The sequence below is a fragment of the Neopsephotus bourkii genome, unplaced genomic scaffold, assembly GCF_033783945.1.
Source record: "Neopsephotus bourkii isolate Nb327-2 ecotype Australia unplaced genomic scaffold, CSIRO-AGI_Nbou_v1 NB_1820, whole genome shotgun sequence".
Classification (NCBI taxonomy): domain Eukaryota; kingdom Metazoa; phylum Chordata; class Aves; order Psittaciformes; family Psittacidae; genus Neopsephotus; species Neopsephotus bourkii.
The window spans coordinates 5,869,697-5,896,832 of NW_026902293.1; the positions used below are offsets into that span (position 1 = coordinate 5,869,697).

Below are 27,136 nucleotides of genomic sequence, written 5' to 3' on the forward strand. Positions count from 1 at the left end.
GGAATGGCTTGGTGTATATTTTGGGAATGGGGTATGACAGATGAGTCATTAGTCATCACTGTTTGTTTATGTCGACACTGATGAAGACAGCTAAGAGTTAGTTGTTTATTTGTGTGCACCTAGATTTTGATCTTTTAAATTGAACCTTGAAACACCGCCATATCACAGTAATTTCTCTTTACTTGGCGCAAATGAATTTCCATTGTATTCCCACTGGAATCGCCTGAAAATGCTGAAGGAAGCAACTCTACAGCCAGCACAATTAAACAGAGGCAGAGGGAGGTGTCCTAGATACCCTTAGTTTTGTATTTTTGGTCTGCTAAAATAAACACTTTATGGAGGTACATTTTATTATTAAATACAGTCTGTTTTGAATAATAAACAAGTAATAGGCAAAACCTCTCATGACCATGCCTAACTTCCCATTAAGTTACAGCTGAGGATTTCTTGGAGCTCACTCTGCTAAAATATACAAAGATAAATAAAAACCAAAATGGAATCCTTCCCAGTACTGTATGGGGAATGCAGTACTTCACATTTCTTCAAAAAAACTCTAACTTAATATATTCATTCTTGAATCTACTCCAATATGAATGTACCTACATTCCAATGCATCCAACTGTTCAGCTTTCAGGCTGGTCTTTTTTACAGTCCATTTGCAAATACAACAGCAATGAATCTGTAAATAGCTGCTAACTTGTACAATATAATGTAGGTAACATTTGGGAAAACAAATTCATCACCAACAAGTGAAAAAGTAATACAACTTTAGCATACTGATTCAAACATCCAATAAGCAATTTTTTGTTTGCTTGTTGGTACCCTCCTCCCCCAGCCAAAGTTAGAAGAGGTCAAACCTTTAAATGCCTCTGAATAGCTAGCATCACTGAACAGCAATGGATGCCAGCAAGAGCTATACTATTCATACAAGCACCAATCACAGTCTAAGAATTCATTCCAAGGAGAGAATAAGTGAAAATTTAATTTATTTAACATCACATTCTGAATATATTCTAGTTCTGCCTATGAGAAGTCAGAGAAAGATTTCAAAATAAATTATTTTTCCCTTAGTTCAGGTATATATATCAAGTATCACAGGAAGTCATGCTTTACTTTCTTCGAGATTTACTTGAACATTATCACAAACCCCTCTACAGAAATAACGGGCCTAACTACTTCATGGTACAGTTAAACATCTAAAATAGCAAAGAAATCAATTCTTCTCCCCAGAAATTAAGAATTAATTTCCTACAAGCTGGCCTTCTATCATTAGCAAACTAATTTTATAAAGATAAAACCACAGACATGTATTTACAGTACCTTTTATTCAAGTATATCAGTTCATTTTAAAAATAAAAACATATTTCCCCTGCTGTGGAATTAACAGTACTCAATTTGTAGGATTTTGAAGCACAAACACAGCATAAAATATATTTAGTTTAAAAGCAAGTATCACAAAATCAAGGAAACAAAACTACCTCAGGCCTGAGTTTCCTTTCTTGATTTTATGGCTAGAAGAGAAAAAAAATGTTTTGAAAAACTCTAGCATTCATCCTGCAAAAAGGATGATTAAAAATGAAAAAGTTATTTTAACTTTTGAAATTAAAATTCAATAAAACAGCAGTCTGTTCAACAAACATTTAGAAGCCAGCATTTTCTGTCCTCCTCCTCATAACCAATCTCCAAATTACATTCCCTTATCAAAAAATCCTTCAGTAGAGTCACTGCTAGAGTTTTAACAACTTAGCAAGCTTAAAAAAAAATTCAAAATAATTGAAAAACAAAAATGTCAATATATCAAGTCAAAATTGGATTTATATACACATATGCATGTGTATACCTACATACATAGGTTATGACTAAATTTATATACATAAACATAAATGTGTACACATGCATATAGCTTACAACTTCAAATTCATAGAGAATGCAGCTAGGAATTTCTGGGGGCTTTAACACATACAATATACAACTAAACTGAAAAGACTCAGGGCAACTAAATCTGGCTGATTTAGTTGGAGCTGTTCAAGAATTCATAATCACTAGCTGATGATGCTCACTGAGCTGTGCAAGACATCATACAAGCATTTGTAGTCCATTTCAACATAAAATCATAGCTCAAGATGGCTTAAATTAAGTGGCATAATTTCGCAGTGAAACAGACAAAGTACATACACAGTCCCCATGCCATCTGCACCAACAGCAACCTCTAGAAGAGGTGCTGGAAGTACTGAATCCGACAGCCAGATCTGCAAGAGCTTTGCATTTTTCTCCTCCCAACCACTGACCTAATGCCCTCACTATTGCAGAGGGTCTCCCCCAGGTGCTTCCCCTAATTCTGTCCTTTCATTTTAAATTTGGCTTTACCCTTTGTCTAGTTGCTACTCTGGAAACATTCTTCAGTAAGTTGACTAAGCTACTGGCCCTGTAATGCATCCTTTCCCTTCTCAAATCATCTTCTTGTATTAATAAAAGAAGTATTGTTTAAAATCATATCATTATTTTAAGAACAGCCTGAGCATTTCATAGCCTCAGTGTTGCACTTTTAAAAGTGTGTGGTAAATCTCACACAAATGTTCTCTAAGCTATGGTTTTACCCACAAAGTTACCACGCAGAGCTGATAAATTCCATCACAGAAATAAAGCTCAATCATGAGTCACTTGGAAAACTTAAATTCTACCAAACATGTTCAGTTAATTATAAGATTTATATTTTTTTTTATATAGAAGTGAAACATCCAACAATGGTTAACTCAAAAAAAATAAAAAAGGCAAAGGCAAACAACCCAATATTCCAAAGTCACCACAAAAGAACCCAAACTCTTCTAAAGAATCTAACCAGAATATTATTGAGGAGAAAGGGAACGACAAGTTTAAAAATTCAAATATAAAAAAAATACTTTTAATCAATCATACACATTAGAAGTTTGCAATATAGGAAATATCACGCTTACCTAGCATACGAATGTACAATGCAGTCTGATCAGAGCTGTCATAGGAAATAGCTCCACGTCTCTGAAACAGAAAAAAATAAAAAGTGTATGTTATGCAAGTTAGAACTGAATCATTTTTAAATTGAAATGAAAATAAAGTCTCCAATCAAAGACATTCCAATTTAAATGTCAAAATTATTTTTTTTACATTTGAACATGCATCTTTCAATTATGTAAATACTGATTTTGTTTTAGGAAGGGACAAAGGAAGGACAGGATCAGAGTGTGGAGAAAAATATTCCTCCCCACCCCAATTTCTTTCCAGATGCTCCTCAAACATCCTTATGGGGAAAAAAAGAAAGACATAGAATAAGATTAAGTAGACCAAAAAAAACCAAACAAACAAACAAAAAAACCACCCCCCCCAAAAAAAAACAAACAAAACCAAAAAACCAAACATGCTCCTTGGAGCCTTTTAGAAAGTAATACTTAAAATGAATACTTGTACTTCCTGCTTTATTTGTTTATTTTTACCTATGTGGCACTTCCGTCTTTCAAAGCTAAAAGTAGTTCTAACAGAAGTAAGAGAACTCAAATGACACCATTACTGCAGTCCTTGGAATTCAACCTATATTCTGCAAGGACAGGACTTGGCTGCCACATGCTACTTGCATTTCACTGGGTACTTTCTGCAGGCAAATCAAGGTACCCTGAAGCAGGATGTAACACGTAAGAGCAGTTTAAAGAAAACAAGTGCGCAGAATTTCACATTTGATGATAGAAGTCTAGAAGAGTCTTACATGACACCAAGATACACGCATGTAGGCTGTATTTTTTACCTACACAAAGTACGTATGTTCCATATTCAACTGATGCGATAATAGCTATAATCCAGTAAGTCTCCCACAAGTGTGGTGAACCCTCCCTCTAATAGCTAAAAGCTGGATGAATGTTCTCATAGTTACACAACACTGGCATCAGGTAGTCTTCAAAGCTAGCACCCAGCCTCACGCCTTGCCTTTATTGCACTTTCACCATCTTCTGCTGTTTCCTGGGGCATTCATTAATGTTCTTTCTTAACCCTAGGGATCAGAGGAACACCTTCACAATCAGAACTCAATTTTGCCAGTTCACAACATTTGTTCTTTAAAGTAAGATTTTTGTGAGTGTATCTGTGTACGTTAAAAACTCCTATGATCTATCCCTGTCCACCATGCTGCTTCTTTATACTTAGGACAGAAAAGTCTTCAGTGCCACAAAGGGTTACCATACCCCTTTGAGAACTTTAGGTAAAAGCCAGCCTGGAGGCGGATGCACTCACCTATTTTTTTTCTGCTGTGTAGCAGAAACAACACTATACCAGGTACACACAGCCACCTGAAAACGACCAACTTCAAAAGATGGGAAACTAAGCCATGTTAGGAAACGGGACAGAAAAACAGATATTGGGTACTGAAATTAATTCTTAAAGAAAAAGAGATAATTAAACAAATTACTTGGAAAGGGGAAAAGGCAAAATTGCTTACATGCATCTATCTACAGAACAAACTGGATGTACACAAAGAAAGACTAGAGATTAACAAACACTCTCAGCATGATTTGTACAACTGATGTGCTAAGACTCCAAACCCAGAAGTACACTTAATTGTTACATTTTTCATGTTAAAACAAAAAAGAAAGCATTACAGTTGAAGCCAGAGAAGCTTTTCCAACGGGAATATTAATATTTAATTACAGAAATGACCAAAGACCTAGCTCCAAACGGGGTCCAATTATAGTAGCTGTTGTGAAGACTACATGGAAGAAGTCCCTGTGCAGCAGTTTTGTTATTTTAGCTTTTATTCTCTTATTTCCTTGGAAAATCAGAAATCATGCAAATAACCCTTCCCTCAAATATGTCTGTACTGCATTTCTCACAGCAATGTGCCTGTCCTGATGGCAAAGGCAGCAATACAACTCATCAGCCAGAAAATGATGCTGATTTCCCACTAAGATTTACAAATTTCTTCATATAACCTATGTTTGAATTTCAGCACATCTCAGCTGGGTATATTTGCAGTAGCCTGGAACATTTCATATCACTGACTAGGCACAATCAGTGATGTAATTTAGTGCTAACTTGCAATTTGCACCTGTCTATCACAGATTTCTGGACATGTCCAGTACAGTTCTGTAATCTAACACAGGAGAAAGCCAAGCACACATGCAGCTAGAAGAACCATGCCCAACTGGAACATCAGTCTCTGAGAAAGAGAACAATATGTAAGAATTTACTGAAAAATAAATCCTTTTTTTTCTAAAATATTACTTACTCTCTAAAATATTGTTTGTTAAATAAAGCAGTATATCCACCAGGTCAAAGAGAAACCACATTTTTTTTAAAAATAAACCAGTTCCTTTACAAGCAAGTTATTTCATTCTGCAAGGATTGTGAAAGATCTCGTAGGAATATTTTAACAATCAAATCCTTTTAAAATTACCTTTCAAAGCACGGTGTCCTAAAGAAAAGGAGAAAATTTACTGTGAAAACCTTATGACTAATTCTTCAAAAGTAGTAGGACAATTTCAGCTGATTTTGCTAAAAGGGTAGAGGTCGTAAAGTGCCTTCATTCATGGAATGTATTAAGTAAAATATGCAAAAGGAAAATACTTATAGGCAGGTTTCACCAAGGGATAGATACAGGGTGGGTGATGAGTGGTCACACCTCGTACCTTCAGATCAGGCAAATTAAGGGAAGTACAGGCAGCTAGGAGCACTGTGGTGGGCAGTCAGAGACAGAGGGGGGAGCTAATGGTACAGAGGTTTTCAGCAACTTGTGATAAGTAGAGAAATTAAATAATCCTATGCTCATGCAGACACATATTGCTTTGTGTCAGCTTACACTGCAAATAGGTTACAGACTATGTAGCACAGGTTGAGTTATACTGCCTGTTTTCCCACTTCAAATAATACTGTCAGTGTGCTTGTTATACTACCCCTATATTACTTCAGAAAAATGCAAGGGAAAAGGCAAAAAAATTTGATTTAATCTACCCCACCAGTGGTTCTTTAAGATACTCTGTCCAGATTCCACTTTTTGAATCCAGCAAAGAGAAAGGTAAGATTTAATGCATCAGCTTCTAACAAGATGTGAACTGCCATGTGCAGCAAATTCGTAAGCAAACTTGAAGAAATCAAGTGCCCAGTGGTTCAAATAATTTAATCACCAGGATTCTACCCTTGCTGACCACCAAAAATGCCTCCTCCCTCATTGCTAATCAAAGGCGCACTCTCTGTGGCCTACACCAAGACATCAAGATTATACTTACACTAAAAATCTACCTTAATTACACAGCTGAGATGACTGTAGCGTATGCTCCGCCAGCCTACAGCAACCTTGACTAAAACTGCACGAATAGAGCTTGACTCCTGACACTTCAAAATGCCATTTTATTATTAATATTTTTAGCTCATTTGGTGTAAAAATTTCTTTCTAGATCTTTTCCACCTCTTTGGTGTACCTGAGGCTTTGTACCTGTTAATAACCATTAACACATTGAACTCCTTGACCTTCTGTACAAATCTCTAACAAATAAGCATCATTCCAACAGGCAGACAGAATTACTAGTGCTCAAACTGAATACAATCCTTGTGTTTAGGCAGGTTCCCTTTTCAAGGGCAACTTGGTCTGGTGGGAGTGTCTGCCAGAGTCCAAGTGATTCAACAAATTTCCCAAATGATTAGGTGAGGTTCTTAACTGCTCCACTCCTTCCCAGGCATGAGCACAGCCATCTGAACTGGGTGCACACTGCTTCAGCAGTGAAGAGGGATGTCAGAAAAGACAACTGGGAATGACTGTTTACACTGGACTTTAACATGAAATTTAAGGTGAGGTTTTCAGAGTGTCATTTAGTCTTCCAAAGGGCAATACAGTAAGAAAAGCTTTAATTTCTCCTCTTTTTTCCAAATCTTTGTTCCACAAAGTGAATGGAACAAGTTCAAACTAAAGTGAAAGATCCATTAATCCTTTAAGAACAACCACCATACAAGTTCTCTACAAACACAGATGAAGGGAGTATCTACCAGAAGACAGATTCTAACTCAGATATTTCTGAAGAAATCTTTTCACAAGAGTACAGGATATTATTAACGGCCATGCAATGGAAATGACATGCCAAAATAGCACACATATATCTTCAAAGGGAAGCTACTTCAGTGATGCTAGTGAGCACAGCATATGCACGTAACACTTGGAAACAGAACACCTGCTGGTGTTTGTGCCAAATAAACATTTCCATTGATGTATCAATTTTATCACAAGGACTTCCCAATCCAGTTCAGAGCAGAGCACTACTGTTACTGTTGGCAAGCACAGCAAGGCAGCTTTTGAACTATCAAGCAAAACAACTGCTGGTCTCCTTCTGTAACAGCAGAAACCGGTAGAGCTGTTGGCCTTCTGAATACACTACCTCACACCAGAAAGAACCATCTATGTTTCCTGATGGGAGTAAAAAATCCACATTCTGTGGTTCAGTTTTCAGTTCATAAAAGCAGGGAAAGAAAAATCAGAGGACAGCACCACAACCAGTCAGGTACTTTTACCTACTTGGCTTTTCTGTCCAACTTACTTGCCCAACAATCAGAGGACTGTTTTCAGAAAGGGAAATTAAGACCAAGTTTGGAGAAGGTGTTACCTCATGGCAACTGCAACTTACTGGTTACACTGCCTCAAATAAACACACTTGGAAACTATTTCAGATTCTAAGATGGTTTACTGACAGTAAGACCCTAGAATTAGAAACTTAGACTATTAGTATTTCTCCAACTATTACTGGATTTCAAAAGTGAGACCATCATGTATTCTTAGCATTATTTCAAGTAATTTAAAGCTCCATGCTAACTTAAGTTTTCCACAAGGCATCACCAAGTGTTTACTCACTAAAGCACTGGAAAAAATATTCTTTTAAAGTAAAGAAACCGCATTTGAACTCAGGCAAGACAATGCAAAACAGTCCTGCTACCGTTTTCTAAGTATTTCACTCGAGTTCAAAGCAGTATTTTGAAAGTTCATCAAAGCAGTGATAAGAAAGCATAGTTAATTTCAGGAAGGCAAAGCTAATCAGCTGTAAGACACACACACACACACACACCCCTTTAACTATCTAAACATAATAATTACAGTATTTTCTTCCATATAAAGCTATTTCACATGACCATTTCCCAAGACAGATGGCAATCATTTATAAACTTACCTATCGTTTGAATGATAGTTACCAACACTAGCGATACATACATCTAACATAAGTCTAACTAGCAGCTGCAAGGTATTTTCTCTTAGACTTTAGATCTATATCAAGTGGCATCATATGATTTACCCAAAGTTTCATCAACATAAAAACCTCAAGGTTTAACAAAAATATACAAAACAAAAGCCTGGAAATTGATCAGAATAGAAAGCACAGTCAAAGAAGTGTGATTGACTTAAGTGATGACAGACAGACCCAGAAGTATTACTCTTAGGAACTAAATTGGAGTGGCAGAAGGACTCAAGCAACAGCACAACAGGATAATCGGATGAACACAAAAAAATAATTCATTAAATCTGATAACAGTTGTTTCTTTTAAAAACACAACCAGAAGCAGCAGGTTTTTATGCTTGACTGTATTATGTCAGCTACCTGGAATTCCTGTTTCTCCCACCTCAACAGAATCTTTTACCAAACTGAATTACAGACATAATTCTTAAACAGGCTTTTTATATCGAGTTTCAGAAAACAGTAATTTGACTGTATAGCAGTAAAATGTGGACGATGTATGTATTAAGATAGCACACTGGCTGTAAAACTTCAGCATTTAGAATCCACCATCATTCACAAGTGAACATCCACATTACAGTATCCTGGTCTTTTTCTTGATGTGACAGAAGTTATCAAAAGTGTCAGCAACTAAGCCTGGCCAGTTTTGTTTTTAGTAAATGTTGAACTGTTACTGGCAAAAACCAAAATATACAGGCAGAGATACCTGGCAAAGCTTGGTTTCACAAGTTCAAATTCATGTTTGTTCAGATTCTCCTGTCAAATGCACAGGAATGTTGGTATTGTGTATTAATTTAAAAAAGCCAACCTATACACAAATGCATGAACTCTGATTTTTCTCAGTCTCTCTCACTGTCTCCAATGATTCTAACACTCCTTCACAATCCTAAACTTAGATTTATTCCTCTTTTTATAATGAATTCCAGGTTAGTCAGTGAGTTATACTGAGAAGAGCATGGTCTCATCAGCAAGCACCAATCCTACCTCTATTTACTACTACAGTGTACATTATGGGGACTCTTACATTCTTTAGGATAAGAGAACAGGAACTCAAAATTTTGTCTGATGTGTCCAATTAGCACGTTATTTTTCAAAAGACAGGCATCTAAAATGGAAAGGCTACAAAGTAAGTGAAGTGGCCAGTATTCCCCAAAAGCAAACAAAACTGGTATTTCCACTCCTGTAACCCTGAAATCAACAATACAATAAGGATATCCTGTCCAGGAAGCAAAATACACTAGTTTGTATTATTCTCACTATGTTTAAAATTGTTTTTCCTAATTTTCACAAAGCCTTAAAAGTGCTATAAAGGTAAAGATCTGTTGGTAGGGGAGGCAAGCAAACCCCTGTCATTCAGAAGCCATTTCAGATCTATTTTCCCCGTCTCTTAACTGGCACTGCTACAAACACACTCTCCCCACTTCAAGGCAGGCGAGAGTCAAGAGCTACAAAATCATGTATGAGCATTGAAGGAACACAATTTTAAATGTCGAATGATGTGTTTCCAAAACAGATTAGATTTAAAAAAGAAAAATAAGTACTCGTGAAGTTCTTAATGACTTTTCTCTCAGGGCACTTATAAACCCAGTTAGTCAAAACAGAATAATAAAATGGCCTACCTTAGAAGTTATCCATTTGATAAAGATCAGAGCTAAACACCAGATCAATGCAATTCCCATTGGATCACCCCAAAGACCTGAGGCATAATCACCTCTCTGATCCCCGCCAGGGCGGAAGCTGTGTGAGGGTGTCTGAGCTGGAGAAGCGGTGCGCAGAGGGAAGGCAGAAGAAGGCAGGCAGGGGCTGCCTGCACCACCAACAGCTGCGCCAAGGCTGCTGTCACCTGACAGCCCCAGCAATGTGCTCAGCATAAGCGGCACTGCCCCAGACAACTCGCTGCCAATGCAACACTCAACAATAAACTTCCACAACCGGAGGACATGGCAAATAGAAAAGGCTTATAAACCCTACAGAAATGCTAAAGGAAACAAAACCCATTATTGTGTGCTTTGGTAGCACATTTTAATACAGCAAAGCAGGATAGACTACAGGATCAAATTCCAGTACTCAAACCACCTGAGCTAATTCAGGATACTGCCTTGTCTTTAACTGCTATGAAGAGTCTGCTTCCAGCTGATTTGACCATAGCCAATACTCACAAGTTCCTTTTATCTGCCCCCTTGAGAACTGCTGTATGAACTGAGCTTCAAAACATATTTCAAGGTTCCTTTCATAGCATCTTATTATAAATAAAGTTAATGCACTAAGTAAATGCAATCATTGAAACCAATCACTGTTCTCTAATCTCTTTTGTCCACTAAATACCAAACCTGAACTGGCATGTTGTTTTGGTTTATTGCTCTGAGGGCTGAACTTGCCTACAGCTCCTCTCCCACTCTCCACAGCACTTCCCAGGGCTGGAAAGATAACCTCCTCCAAGAGAACTGATGGTGCAGCTACCTGGTGCAGCTTTGAGACCCGTTTTAACTTTTGTCATCTTAAACTGACAAAAATGATTCATTTCAGAAATACAAAGAAATCTCATGTAGTCTGGGGAAGAAAAAAGCAGCTACCGGGAGGGGGTGGGGGGGGGAAGGAACAGTGTGGGATATTGATGAGTTTAAAAGGATAAAGTTGAATAACTGAAAGTCATATGAAGGTTCTGTTCTTCCTATAATTATTTTTCATTGTAAGATCACATTGCAAATTCCATATATGCACAATACGAAAGTTACCACAGATTACTAAAGGAGCAGCTTTAGCACTAAAAAAATTAATTTCCTCCTATCCACTGGAAAAGGGGGGAGACACACCACAGTGGATGTTTACTGGATGAAGAAGACTCAGTAACTGGCTTCCTCCAGCACATCTTACATTCCAAAATGTATTCTTCTATTCTCTCCCCTCCCCGTGCCCCTGCAAACTAGCCAGATAAAAACCAGAGAGTCAAGAACATTCAGAATGGACCTTTTGATACCTCACTTGATGAATACTGCACTTACCTAGACGTCTGTCAAGTTCCACCCAAAATACAAACTGTCACTGAGGCAGGTTTAACATCACCATCTCTGAACACCTGACAAGGTTAAGACACCCCAATAATTAGTCAGCAGCAGCGTGATGTTACTTAAAAAAAAACCCAACAAACCCAAAAACAAACCCACAAGAAATGTCATTAGGCTATATCTGCACTAGCAGTTTGGCACAACTGGAGCAGATCAAAACACAGCTGCTGTGGAGGTCTTTACACCTATACTACTTGAAGCCCAGGAGATTTTTTTTCTGCTTAAATGTCCTGGACCCAACCTACCACAGAAGGTTCAAAGCTACCAGAAATGGCTGGTAAGTGATCAAACCTCTATGATCCTTTCAAGGACTACAGTACATTTGGTGAACACACAGTGGAATCATTTAGTTTCTTTTGAAAGGAGCCTAGCTGTCACATACTGAAACCCTTCTGGAAAACAAACAAATGGGCATGAATAACAGGGACAATGAGATGATTTGTTTAAGACTGAACTCTCCTCCAAATAAAAGTAACATGTATAGCCTTACAGTCTTTGAAAGATCAAGCATTACTACTATTTTCAACCCCTGATCAGTGTTCTCTGTTTTCCTCTCTCAGAACAAATGAAGATACTTCTTGGTGTATGTGGACTGTCTTATCCCAGCTGCGGGGAGCAAGCCTTTCTCCCACTGATACCAAAAACACATTATCTTAGAACACAGAACAATACAAGCTAATCACTGTTTCCGTTTTTGTCTTCCAACAGTAAGTGGTTTAATTAATCAGCCTCCTATTACTAGGTGATTTTTCTTAAAACTACTGTCTCTAGGATAAGTTTAATACCAGAACACAGAAATAAAAACATATGCCCAGGTGTTAAGCACCACTACAGCATTATTTGTTTCAACCATGGCTTGGAAATGGAAAGACTTTCATTTTCAGAAATAGGAATCAGAATCTGAAGACAGAGGAAGGCCAAAAAGTGCACTGGTTTGTAAGAGAAGTATCAGAAATCAACAAAGAAGCTCAAGTGCTTTTTTGGGGGCAAGTACTGCTTTGAATAACCCCATTAGCAATTCTAAGGTGAAGGTGAAATAAATGATGTCTTACAAGAATACGAAGGAAATTATTCAAGGTCGTTGGCAAGGTAAACTCTCAGGTACAAGACTATGTAAAAATAAGATAGTAATAAATCCTCCTCAGCGATAACATGCTACCTATTATACTAGCAAAGTTGTGGGAGTGCAATCAGTGCCCCTTGGGCTGTGGACATCACCATCAGTCTCAGCTTTATCTTGACATGAAGGAGCACACCAGAAAGAAGAGCTACCATATACTGGTTTTTTTTTTTGGGGTTTTTTTTTATCTTAAAAATTATGTAAGTTTCTAAGGCTGTTTCATTTTCTTGTCTTCTCTTTTTCTTCCCTGCTTTTTAGCATATTTTTTGGTTTTTCTAAAATTCATTTCCTCAATACCTGCAGAGATGCCATGCTTGGTACAGCAAGATTTACGGTATTTAACTCTCAAATACATCATGCAAGTTATTATCTAGCTCCTCTGTCCTTACCATCAGCTCAAATGTACAAGCACAATTGCTGTCTCTTACCATTTGCAAACAAAGGAACATAAATATCCCAATGACTTCAATGTAAAATACGTCACTGTAGAGGCATGTAAGCAGCCAAAGGCATGCTTTGCTACCATTTTTTCGTTTGATGAGTAAACCTTTGTGTAATTCCTAATAAGAAAAAAAATCTCATTATCAATACAGCAGAAAGCACTTTGGGGTCTTGCAATAGTTGTTACAAAGATTCCACTAATGAATTTGATAAAGATACTGGTTTGCTCTCACTGTGAAACTGGCAGCACATAGGACCAGATCCTACCGATTCAAAGTAGCTCCCCATTAACATGCCATGGTGACTTGCAGGGATACAATTATTTCCATATGGGCTCTTAAGAGATCTGCAAGGCTCCACATGGAAACCCATTATTCCCTATTAATGTACTTCATTATTTGAAGTACTAAGTACAGAATCCCAGTTTTACTTGCAATATTTCTAAATATCCATCTGCTCCAACCCTTTTTTTAATGAATTTCAGCAGTCCTGAAGAATGTAGCCAACTCAGAAGAATAAGGCAACTCAGTGTTGCCTTACAAACCTCAGTAACAGAAGTATCAGAATGTACCAAAGTATCTTTAAATGCGCCCGCCCCCCAACATATTTGAAGGAATCCAGAGTTGAAGCAACAGCACTGTATTTCAGACATTACTGGGTCTGATATGATGCTCCTGTTTAAATAAAACAGGGCCTCAGAGATTTCCATCACCACATGAGTTTTTATGCAGGTTTGAGGCCTGTTGCTGATCACTCCTACTTACCAGAGTGACCTGATTTCACACACACACGCACACACACACTTACACACCTGGACCAGAAATGAGCTCTTCATGGCGCCTCCTTTGGCCTTCAAAAACCCCCTTCCAGAACAAGCACTCATTTTTAGGCTATGCTCCGGACTGACATATTACTTGTTACAGACCAGTCAGGGAATGTAACTGCATTTATATTAACAGAATGTAAAGCCAGCAGAGGAACAAGCCCATCATTTTCCAATTTATCAACACATGGGGGGGGGGGGGGGGGGAGGAAACCACAGCTCTCAGCTAATTTCCATTTTTGCTTTGCTTTTCTCCCTCCCTCATTATCTATCATGTGTGATCTCTCTCCTCAGCAGACTTCACTAACAAAAAATAATTAAATGGTAATCTATGAGAAGTACTCTTGTAACAAATGTGGGTAGGTATTGCTGCAGCCAAACCCAACCACTCAGCACAGCACTTAAGGAAAAAATATGCCATTATTTTTACAGATATTTAGAGCAGACCTTTTAGAATTTCATAATGTATACACAACAAACAACTTTCACAATGTTACTTATGTCTTAATCTAAAATGTTATCTAAGAATTGTACTTTCAGTTCAGCTTCTTATTTAAAACATTTGCCATGTTAGCCTATGTTGGAACTAGGTAAAAGATTCCAACTATTCTAGCTGCTTAGTAATAAAATTGTAGAATCATTAAATCATTTAGATAGGAAAGACCTTCAAGATTATCAAGTCCAACTGTAAACTTGACATTGACAAGTCCACTGCTAAACCATGTCTCTAAGCACATCTACATGTCTTTTAATACCTCCAGGTATGATGACTCAACTACTTAAAGCTACAGATTGGCTAGCAAGCAATAAGCAAACACGAAAAATACAATGAAGTTAGAAAAATTCACTTCTGTTACTACATATAAATCATCACTGCTGCCTAATTCATTGCAACTAAACTCAGAAGGCTGTCTGATCTTGAACCAAGGGCTTAGAACTCCAAAACATGAGCTTCTAAAGCCAAGGATGGCTACAGATCCAGAAGCAGAATTCAGAATTTAGACATTTCCTTAAAAGGCACTTTTCATTTTTAGAAAACTTGCATTTCAGTCTTCAATAAAACAGAAAAAGAAAGAACAACCCCTTAGAAATGATCCAAACCCAGTGAATGAAAGGAAGTCAACAACCTACATTTCCATACCACCACTCATTCATTAGCTACTCTAACATACCAATAAAGAACTATCAGGATCATCCTATGTGCAGTCCGAAAGGGGTATGAGGTATTCGATATTTTATAAATAAGTAACAAATATTTGCCAAAGCAAACATGTTATTAAATGTTGCAATTTTTTTTATGGCTGTTTTTAACCTTTCATCTTATTTGCTCAACTTCATTCGTATGCAGGATAATAAAAATGGCTGTTTGACACTGAAAAAGTGATTTGGCAAAAATGCACATATCTCAGCTGAGTGGTGGATATGACCACATTTTTTATTTCCTTGCATAGACTGAGCATCTAGAAACAAATTAGTTCTTTCTAGAAAGCTTCTTTTGCAATACAAATTAGAGAACTCTCAGTGCCTCCGTCAAATCATGAGCTTTAGTTAATCTTCTGGTGACTTGTTATACGTAACATAGTAAATTTCAAAGTTTCTACCAAGAACATATACCATTATTCACCTAAACTGTATCAACTGTCACCGTGCCAGTTTATATCTTATGAAGCCTTATTCTTATGAAAGTGTATCTAGGCAAGGAACTAAAGCTCTATACTATAATATTCTTAATTTTTTTCAGACACATTTTCTGAGGCTGCTTGCTTACTATTAGTAGGGCTTTGTTTGAATCCACAGAACCTAGATTTCTGCTTTGCCCCAGTGAAGCTGGCAAGAAGCTATATTCCACTTTTAGCAAATCCTCTTTAAAGAAATAACAAAAAAAAAGCATTAAAAATTTAAGATGACAGTTTACATACATGTAACTGTCATTTGTTACTTAGGAAATTTTTTTCAACTGTCTGTCAGACATACTGAGGCTTATTATTTTAGACAGAATTATTTTAACATGATCAGACAGATGTTCAACTAGGACTGGTCTACATCAGCTCGTACCTGCCCACACGTTTACAGATACTGTCATCTGCTTATTCACAAAAGGTCTGTGGCACAGCAAGAAACTTGACCAGTGTTAGGAGTTCAACGCGAATACTTCAGTAGTGATTTTAAAGAATTAAAAAATGTTACTGTTGTTACAAGACAAAGTACCACCAGGTCCTCAAACTGCAATCCATTCGGTAAAGACAGACTGCTCTCAGTTACAGACTGAGTACAGAGTTACCGTGTTTCACTACTAAACACACCTTCAACAAAGATTGAATGCTATACTAAAAGCAAATAAAGAGTAATTTTGCTTCCCACACACTTCACTATTGCAAGTAACCTGGCCACGTAAGTGAAAACAATGAAGAGTAATATATGACTAGAAAAGGTACCAGCATTTTAAACTGCAATACATTTCTGTTCCATTTCTAAAGCACATCCTTTGAACAGTGAAAGACTTTCTTACCATCTGTTTTATATTTAACTGGAAACCTAAATAAAAAACACTGAGATCACAATCTCACAGGAAGGTGACACCACAAAATTGTCAACACATCACAACACCAGAAAAGGAAATTACAGAAATTTAAGCCACCGCAGTTGCATCTTATAATTCCTCATAAATTACCTACAGAAGACAAAAAGGACACAGGAAGCTCGTCCTCTAATTTCAAGTCTTAAGCTTTTTTTCCTTGGATAGAAGCTTCACCAGTAACTTTTACTCTTATATGAATACTTGAATGAAATCAGCTCACTTCTGCAACTTCACAGTTCCCAGAAGAGCATGTATGTAAAGGAGGAGCTCAGTCAGCAGTCAGGGCCTCCCCAGACAACAGCACTGTATGTATGAATTTCCACAGAAGTGTCTGTCTAGCTCAGGAACCCCAAGGAGAAAGAAACGCAGTGCAATGAATGAAGGCTAAAAGGCACTGGGGCAGGGTATAATGTGTGCTGCTCCTTTTGACTCGGTCCCTGGTTTCTTTCATTCAGACAAGAAAAGGAATCAGAAATGAATAGACTAAATAAAACCCCATGAGCTTCTATTTGGCTCCGAAGGATAATCTCCCGTAACTATAAGGGCTCACCTTCCTTCAAGCCTAAGCAGCATCTGCCTGCCTTTTTCTGGACTACCAAGTTCTCCCTTCTCTAAACACTGCTAAAAGATAGCTTTAACCCCTTCATACACACTTCACTTTATAGGAAGTATTTAAAGAGCAGTTTACACAAAATTAAAATACTGACACTTAATGAGACTCCCCAGGCAACACAGCTTCCATTTGTAATAATCAGGTATTTATGCAAGGATTTTAGATATAATTTTCAACTATTATTTTAGAGGGAAAAAAATAAAAAAAGAAATTAAAGGGAACTATGAAAGTGTTTCCACAGGAAAAAGCAACACAACCCAGATTTCAGCATTTCCCTAGGCACACAGGCATACGCTGAAGCTCATAAAATAGGCTAAACATTAAAAAGGCAGTAATAAAATCATCTTTGTTTCTGGTTACTTTCTAGCCATCACATGAAAATATTACATTGTCAAAAAAGATTAAATTTCAACAGGAAAGCTGGAAGTTTCACATCAATAAATTAAGCAGAGATGGCAACAGAACATCTGAAATAAATCAAGCCTAACTTATTTTCCCATTCTGTGATCATTTCCATTAAAATGCTGAAACACTGAAACTGGTTATACCATCTGCTGTAAAATCCACAATCAATACAGTATTTTATTTGTAATATGATGGCATTACAAATGAAAATAGTAATTAACTTAAACAGCCATCACAGAGTTTATAAAGATTAAAAAGATTCAAAGAAAGATCATATTGGCTGTGCCCAAAAGCATGTGACAAACAAGCAAAGCACAAAACTAAGAAGCAACGCATACTATCTGAAATACAAAAAATAAGGTTAAGAGAAGTTACACTGGCCAACTACATTTAATTTTTCACCTCAAAACTCTTAACATTTCAAGCTTTTTTTTAAAAAAAAGCCAATGAAAAAAACCACCACCACCCCAAACCATGAGCAGCAGAACTAGTTAATGCTGCAACATTCTTTCCAGAAAAAAATTCATCTAGAGGCTCACCTGCACTAAACACTTATTTCAGAACATGCTTATGCACCATACGCAAAAATGCTTGCAGTCTTCGACGCATATTCCAAAGAAGTAATTACACCTACGCCTATTAAGGTTAAGCAGACCAATTTCAACTGAACTGGTTAAGCAGACCAATTTCAGCTGAACTACTTAAACTTGGAAAGGCTCTAATGAAAACCCCAGCCTTACAAATGTCATAGTTCAAGTTCAACAACTGCCACTGCAACAACTCCCCTCACTTCCCAGCCTGCAATATACTACTGCAAGCTTCCCACTTTCTATTGAATTACTGATAAAACTCTGACCTACATATTTCCAAATTCTCCTTCTCTGACCTGTAGCAGATGCATATTTCTTGCAGTGAATGCTTTAAAAACTTGTCAATAAAGTCTAATAAAATATCAGTTTTTCATTAGTACCTTTACAGACATCTACACTTTTGTAAAACATGGAGTTAACTGCCTTCATTAATTTTCTGTTAGTAGGTGGATGCCAGCAATCCACACATCCAAACATCAAATATCAAAAACCTGATGTATTTCAGCATCTCACCCACTATAGATAAAGCTGACCCAGTAACAGAGAGAGCTTTTCAGTAGTGTTGTGGCTTACATCTGCAGGTGTTGAACTGAAAACGACTACTGTGTTTGAGACTGAAATACACTGAAACAGTTCAGCCTTCTATTACACAGATATGTCAGCATAAGATAGTATTTCTTGGATGCAAAGAGGTTTGGTTGGGTTTTTTTATATAATCAGTTCCAAGAAAGAAGTAGCTGACAAAGGAAGAGATGAATTGCAACTCAAAACTAATATAAAAAATTCCCAGCCACAAAATTCCGTATGAGTGCAATCCCCTATTCACAGGAGGCACGGAGAGAGTTATGGAAATGGACATACAAAGAAAGTGTTCTATTAATAGATTAATAAATTTTTTTATATACACTTCACAGCTGACATAGAAAAAAGGTGGAAAACTAGCAGAAAAATGGTTAGGGACTTTCTCAACTACAACTAACATTCTTCTACAGCCTTTTCAAAAATACATTATCCTTTAACAGGCTTCTCATTACTCACCCTCAGTGTGCACTTTATCGCATTTACAACACTTCAAGACCTCCTACAATTAAAAACCACTTTCAAGTAATTTTTCTTACAGGGATTTCTCAGCAGCATACCTCTGAATTTAATATTCCATTTTTGAAGGCAACAAGATATTACATTCATTGTCAAACTTTAACATTAGGCAGAAATTGAATTTAAGAACTTAGCATTAAAAAGTTATTCCAATAGGATTTAAAAGGTTCTCATTTGTAGAATTAAGTTCCATTTCCATTTCACTTCGTTATCCTGCAGGGATGCTGAAAAAAGCCATACAATTATTATATTGTTTCTTAAAGAACCAAGAATCGTAGCAGTACCAACAAGAATGTTTCTCTCTGAAGCTCCTTGCCACCCACTGGACACCTGTCAGTCTTGGCACTGGCCTTTATGTGCCCATGTAAAGAAGATTTTGCATGGCATAGCCCTCACTTGACCAAATTAGGCTAACCTCATCTGCATTGACATCAGTGCCTACAATTTTGGAATCTCATCGACAGAAATAGCTTTATCACAGGGCCCAGCATACAAATTAAGCATCTGTATAGGGCATGCTGAACTTGTGGAAGTGATGAAAAGCTGTAGTGGAAAAATCAGCATACGCTTTGAAGCTATATCTAATTAAGGCAACAGTTAGCTACTTTGGGTGAATTTATTATTTGAAGTCTAAGGTTTAGTCCGCTTGCAGTGTTGTTTGCACACAAGCTAGTGTTAAAACCTTTCATTTAAAATGAGAGCCCTGAACAGTAGTTCAGCTTAGTACATTTGAAAGCACTTAATACAGAGAAATCACAAAAGTTTTTATTACCAGATCTCAGTTTTGTCTTCAAATTTGGCATTACTAATCATCCCATTGTTCTCTGAAAAGCCATTTCAGTTGGTACAGGATTAACTCCAGTACTGAATTTGTGCTCTCTGTACCCAACAAACTAAGAATACCAACACACAATTTCATTAGCATTATATGAATTAGGCAGTAAGGGGAGAGTCTAGTATATTGGATCATAATTTCCTTATGAATGTAGCAATCTAATTTTATAAAGGGACTTTCAAAAAGAAGCAGAATGGGAAAACAATTAAACTCCATAAGCAACTTCTAAAACACATTTGGAAAATGAGGGAAGAGGAGAGTAACTTGCAGGACTGCAGCGTAATTCCAGGCTCCTCATCACTCTGTCAGAGCTGGGAGCTCACAGATCAAAAGGCGTACAGAACCACTCGTCTCCTTCTCCAGGGGAAAGGAGGATCTGCTGTCAGTTACTTCTCCAAATATGATGGAAGACAGACACGAGCCTCAATATAATTAAAGCCTTTCTCACCTTATGAAGGAAATTTTAAGACTTCAGAAATATACATGAGCACACAGAACTGAAGATCAGAACAAAAGAATGATAGAAAAAAATAAAAACATCCTTTGCTTTAAAATAAGTGACTGAATATGGATGCCACTGCTCCTGAAAGGAACAATACTGGAAGTGTTTAGATATTTAAAAAAAAAAAAAAAGAAAAAGAAAAAATGCAACCCACTCTGTAGATCAAGATCCCTGTTTTTTTGAGGGGTGACATGGGAAGCTGACCTGTGATATATGCAGCAGAGCCTTGCTCCCCATGCTAGAAATCAGCCTACCTCCACCACAACTATTACCACAACTTTTTCTTTATTGCTTCCTACATAGTCAGCTATTTATAATCCATACTTATCACAGAATCACAGAATGGTTTGGATTGGAAGGGACCTTCAAGGTCACCTAGTTCCAACCCCCTGCTATGGGCAGGGACACCTTCCACTAGACCAGGAAAAGCCCTTCAATGCCTCACCCAGCCTGGCTTTGAACACTGCCAGGGATGGGGCAGTCACAGCTTCTCTGGGCAACCTGTGCCAGTGCCTCACCACTGTCACAGTGAAGAATTTTTCTAATATCTAATTTGCATCTATCCTCATTCAGTTTAAAGCTATACCCCCTTGCCCTTCGCTTTAACCTCACCCCTCAAAATACATATATTAAAAAAAAAAAAAGTACTGGTGCATCTGAACTGAATTCTCTTACTGCATATACTTTTTGGGTTTTGAACAGATAGATTCCATGCTGGTCTTTCACAGCACTCCCAAGTCAATTTGTCCACACAGGGTGTTGCTGCCATAATTAAGTTATAATTCATTACTTAAAAAGAAAAGTGAAAGGTTTGAAATGGCAGTAGGCGTCACATATTGCCAAGTGCTCCAACTCTGAAGGCAGAATTAATTCTCAGTCTTCTCTAAAGCATTCATCAAAAGCATCAGAGCATTTAATAAGTATCACACTTCAAAACCCCAGGCCAGCACAAAGAGATCAGAGCCCAAACACCAGTCCTTTTGGTCAGTCAATATAAGACTGATAAAATTACAGTCTTCCAATTTTTTAATCACATATAGCCCTCATGTAAGCACAGCTCCGCAGCTGGAAGAGGGTAGAGGGGATGAAGAGGGCAGGAAAGGCAACTCCAGCTGCAAGATCTCACATCAAGCACTTTACAAATGAGAAGCACATAATCATGATCTAGGAAAAGCCTGATTTACATGTCTGCACTAATAAGCAGTTACAGGATGGAAGCATGAGAAATCTTTTCTCCAGAGTAGCATTTAACTGCCTTATAAGTACACACAATCTTTCATTCCTTATAGACAAAAAACACAAGGAATCGTTATAACGCTTCTCACAACAAAAGTACATTTCGTGCAGTAAGAGAGGTAGAGATTTCCAGATTTCCTGGAAAATATTAACACAAAATTAAAACCTCACAATGCATCAATATAAGGATGATAACATGGATAGTACAGGCAACCAAAATGTGCATTTGCTATATGCTCTTCTTTAGAGTTATATCCACAAGGGAAGAAAACTTATGTCACAGTGGGGAGGAGGGGGGAAGTTTGTTGGCTTCAGTTTTTTGGGGGAATTTGGGAGTGGGGTTTGGGGGTTTTGCAGGTTTGGTGTTGTTTTTGGTGGGGTTTTTTGCTTGTTTTGTTTTGGTTTTTGGTGTTTTTTTTAATTGAAAGGAAACAAAAAACACCCCATAAAAACCTACACAGAAAGAAAAAAACCCACTACTCAACAACCAAACTATGAAATTCTATCAAGTCAGCACATCCTTTACCCACGTAACTTACCAAAGAAGATACAAACTCTAGACTCATCTCAGAGGCCAATTCTGCTGTTTTAAAGATATAAACTACAGACATAACACATCACTTCTAACAATAGAAAACAAATTAGGAAACTAACTGAAAATGTATCTCAAGCAACATATCTTTATGTAGAGACATGCAAATACACTTGGCATATAAGTTGTGTTAGGAAGCAAATGCACAATCACTCTTGACCAGCAAACAGCAACTTTTTACAATGCAAAAAAAAATGAAGTAATTGTGTACACCAGTTCATTTTTACCCTTCTAGACCTTAACTACGCACACTCTTCCCTGAACAACTGAACATTCTACAATGGTGTGGCTGCTTTTTATCTCTCAACCCAAAAGTTCAATCAAAATCTTCAGAACTCCTGGGTTTAGAACTTGTCCGAAGTTGCTTCCTCTAAGCAGGTTTGTTCAACACACAACACCTACTAGAGCTGTAAGTGGTATAGTAACCAGGGCTAGTTGTGGACAAGTCACAAGCCATAAAACTCCCATCACTAACGACAGACTGCAAGTCTTCAAGGGTACAGCTCATGCCGAAATGCCTTTGATCCTGAAAACTTAACATTGCACAAAGCTTTGAACAGGTTAGCCACAAGAGCACAGCAGAGTGCTTGAGAGCCTCCTAAGAACCTTTGCAATAATTACAATGAGACTAAACATTGCTATAATTATGTTTCCTTATTTAATAAAAATAATTGCTGAATGTTTTAAAATCCACAGGTATAGGGCAGTTTATTTGAAAAACTGATGCCTCTTGTCATCAGTTATGGCTTGTGCATACTGGTACAAGACTCGTATCATCAGTACTTCAAGATCACCTTAAACTGAGAGATTGATATGCTGCCTGTTACAGTACGCACGTGTGGGGTGCAACAGCTAGGCCTGGCATTGACTTGCACCTCAGTGCACTGACATTGTTAGATCTTCTCTTTATTCCCCCATTTTGCAAAACAGGTTTCAATATAACAAGACTTAACATTTAAGGAGCAGGAAGAAGTACAACCAATAAGATTAACTCCTTTCCTGGCTCCAGCCTCCCACATACTGCAGATGTGTGATACAGGAGGCTCAGCGCCCTTCAGCTGCACACCTTTCAGCTTTCCACTGAGGCACAGCTTGCCCTAAGGCAATATGTATTAATCCACCTCTTCCCAATTCCAGACATGTTGTGAAGTCATAGGACAAACTCATTCAAATGCAGGACTCTTGAAGAGAAGTTGCAAGTATCTATTATCACATGTTGGAACAGACATGGAATAGAAACTGTAGCTTCAAGGCTTAGAACAGCAAGTCCTTTAAGGTATTAGAGAAAAATATGGTTATGTTTAAAAAATCCCCATACATCTTCGAAACACTACAGATAAATTCCAGTTTTTCAAAGCAGTACATTTTCATATTAATACTATAGCATTTCCTTTTATTTTTTAAAGACATCTAGAGACTAAAAAAAATCTTTGAATGCAAAGTTATAAAGGTCAAAAATATCTCCCACAAAACCAGGAGAAGGGACGATAAGCTATTTTCCACTGGCAGATGAAATTATATGGAATGATTTCATGAAAATATCATGGTAATATCCATCTAAAATGGAATTCCACATGCAAAATTAAACAAGTAGCTCATCGGCACCCAACAGCTTCCTTTCTTATAATTATATCACAAAGTACTCAAAAGAGAAATTTAACTTTTATTCTCAAACCAACTATCACTATATACTTATTTTACTTTAATTTTTCCTGGATATTTTGTACCATAAAATATATCCTGACAAATTCACCTGATGGATTACTTCGCTATTTTTTTTGCTCTGACATGCGTGGTTAATTTCTTCCTTTAAAACTGAAAGGGTGGGGTTTCTGTAAGTGCCACTATTTTTCTTATTTCAAACATACAAAGGGGTTAAATGTAAGAAACCTAACAAACAACTGAACTGAAAGCCCCTCTGCTGCACTTCAGATAAGACTAAAAATAGATGAGCATCAGAACTGCTTATCGGTTTTGTTTGCTCTTAAGACAGAAAATACAGGGAAGATGAGGAGGTCTGAGCAAATTTTTGAGACCAGTAGACCAATATAATTTTCCGGGAACTGTATTTAGGTTTTGGATTGTGTGTGTCATGTGTCCCATCCACCCCCCGGGTTACATTATCTATTTGGTAGAGGCTTGTTTACTCAGTTTCAGCTTCAATGGTTTCACTTCCTACCTTTTATCTTGCATTAGAAAAAGTACAACCAACCTGCAAATTTCTGAAGAATTTACAGAAATGCCCCTCAAGCCCAAAGAAGGCAACCCATTCAACAGTGCTGCTTAGTTATTCTTACCTTTCAGCTTTCCTGCTGCAGTGAAACCTTTCTAACAAGGTCTGCAAGCTGCTCAGGAAACCTGACAGGAAGACAGTTCATTAACCAAGATTTTAGAAAATAGGAGGCTGGGGAAACCCACCTCAGGCTTGTAACAAGGCATAAGTTCTTCTCTTGAAATAAGATGAGCAAACATCCTGAAAAGCCAGAAGAGCAACCCTACTCTTTGCAGGAGCTGGAATAAAAGTGACTGAATTCACAAGTATATAAATATACACAGCATATGTACCCTAAGAAAGGGGAATACAACATCCATAGGCTTTTCTCTTAACTGCCACTCATGACACCTAACTAACTGCAGGTAGGAGCTCAGTCACAACACCACCACCAGATTAATCCCAAAGAAACTTGGGCTCTGCTTCACAATTAACACAAACAGGGAACCAGGAGAGAAGCCAGTCATATTCTTGCCTTTCTCAAAAAGCAGCAAGTAGACTATTCCACACACACGCCCCTGCCTGACAGTTTCCATTTTGGCATGCATAGGCAATGCCAAGTAACACACCTATTATCTGCACCAGTTTGAACAAAGTTCTTATAAAGTAACCTATCCAATTCCCCTACATTTATTAATCTGGACTGCCAAATATCTGGAAATCCTTCAGAGAGCAACCTGGTATCACACACAGCACATCAGCACATTCTGGGCACTGAAATCATTTGATACAACAGACTCAGTGAACTAACAAAGTAACAGCCTACATGTATGCACTAAACCTGTGCATGTCAAAGCCTGCTACACATGTGCAGAAGGCTCCCCAGATTCCTAAGTACTTTCTCCATCAGAGAATATGAGGTGACTCATTTCCTTGATGCATATATGCATTATTTCACTGTACGTAAGAGACCTTTTTCTTTCTTTTTAAACTGCAGGTGTTGTCAAACTCCATCAAACCAAATCAACATCATACCAGTGACATCCCCCAAAATGAAAAGAGTCCTGCTCATAATCACTTGGCATATCCAATATCCATCCATGTTCCTGAAAGAATTATTGGGGAACTTAGGAGTGAAAAGAGGAGACAATGGAGAGGGAGTTAAGCTAGCTTGCTAGAATAAAATATGTTTTGTACCTGTGATTAAAACTGACAAGCAAGACACCAAAAAGCATCCAGTATGAAATGCATTGAAGCATCACCAGATCAGGAGAAAAGAAATGAGTAACAAGAAACAATGCTTGGTTTCCAGCATTACACAGACTCGTATATTTAACTTTCCAAATAGCAAAGAACTGTAATACACTTGAATGCCATATCAACTCTGTAATTACTATCAATGAAGTAACAAACCCATTACATCTGTTGATATGAAAGGCTAATTCACTACCTGTAACAATGGTTTAATCTTTAACAGAATTGATAACGCTATCTTCAGTATCTTGATAAAGCTCTCTTCAGTATCTTGATTTAGGTGCCTTCTAAATCTACAAAATCCTCCTCAGGTATGCCAGCAATTCCCGCCCCAACCCCCCCCCCCTTGCACCCCTGCAGAATACCAACAGCCCACAACTTAATTCGTAAGTCCCAACAAAGGTCTCAAAGATATGAAGGATGCCAGACTCAGGATCTGTGCAACGATTACATTAGGTTGTTTACTGTACTGGTAAGAAGAACAGTCAGTTTGTTAATGGAACCAAAATCACTGATCCACACAAAAAGCTTTTCATAACAGTACAGAAGAAATGTAGTCTGGCATTAACTGGTGAGGCTCCTCTGACCCTCAGCCATCACCAAAAAAGCAGATCCTCAAATTCTCCAAGAACTCCTCTACGAAGAGACTACTTCCAAGAACAGCACCAACCCATGCCAGAATACTTTCAGATTAACATAACTTGTTATAATAGAATGGCTAAGATAAAAACCTATTTTAGAAAGCATAGAACACCTGAAAATGTAATAATCACCCACCCATTTTATGATGCAACATCTATCAATGTTTGTGATTTAAAGACACCGAAATAAATTTTTCACTTCCGCTTTTTCCACTAACAGAAGAACACTAATCAAAGTTAATTGTTCAGAAATACTGAGATTTTGATCACAAATCTTCAGTTACTGAATACACAACCTTTAAATGAAGCTGAGAAAAAAGAAAGGCTGACTAAAGAAAAAAAATGCCCTCTGCTAATATGAATAGATGCCTGGGAACAAAAAAACTTGTGTATTCCAATAGCTGTAATTATGATGCTTCACCTATTGTACTTGAATGAAAGCAAGAGGATACAAAAATAAATTTATTTGCCATGACGCACAAAGTGGTTTTTTAAATCAAATTATTTAAATCAATACTATCTGCAAATTACAATGAATGTATCATACTTATATAACATAACTTTTAAGGAAAAAACTTAACCAGCTTAGATGAACTTGGAAACTCTTCAGAAGATATAAAAAGAAGTATCCAAGTTGCAACTGGAGATGCTTACGTTTGTCAGTATGGATACAACTTCTGGAGTATTGCTCTAAGCTTTCAATGCACAGCCATGTCTATATTCCAGGCAACACTAAGGCAGCTGGTATTACCCACAGAATCAGTCACTTTATTTTTCCAAACGAACACCAGCCCTGAAGTTCACAACAGAAGAAAAAAAAATATATCTATTTTTCCACTTAATCTGCATATCCTGAAACCAGTTTGCAGAAAGAGACCCAATACTGGAAACATTCTATAGGTC

General features: G+C 37.4%; 1 protein-coding gene across 5 annotated transcripts in view; it reads right to left on the reverse strand.

Annotated features, from left to right (window-relative positions):
• PDE7A (phosphodiesterase 7A) overlaps positions 1-27,136 on the reverse strand; it is a 75,539-nt gene that overhangs the window by 32,527 nt on the left and 15,876 nt on the right. For 3 of the 5 annotated variants that reach the window (XM_061342789.1, XM_061342787.1, XM_061342791.1), the window contains exon 2: positions 2,955-3,015. In XM_061342789.1, coding sequence (XP_061198773.1) covers positions 2,955-3,015 — 61 coding nt within the window. Of the gene's footprint in view, positions 1-2,954; positions 3,016-9,847; positions 10,002-27,136 lie in introns of those variants that run through there. The other 2 variants (XM_061342788.1, XM_061342790.1) reach the window with 2 other exon arrangements.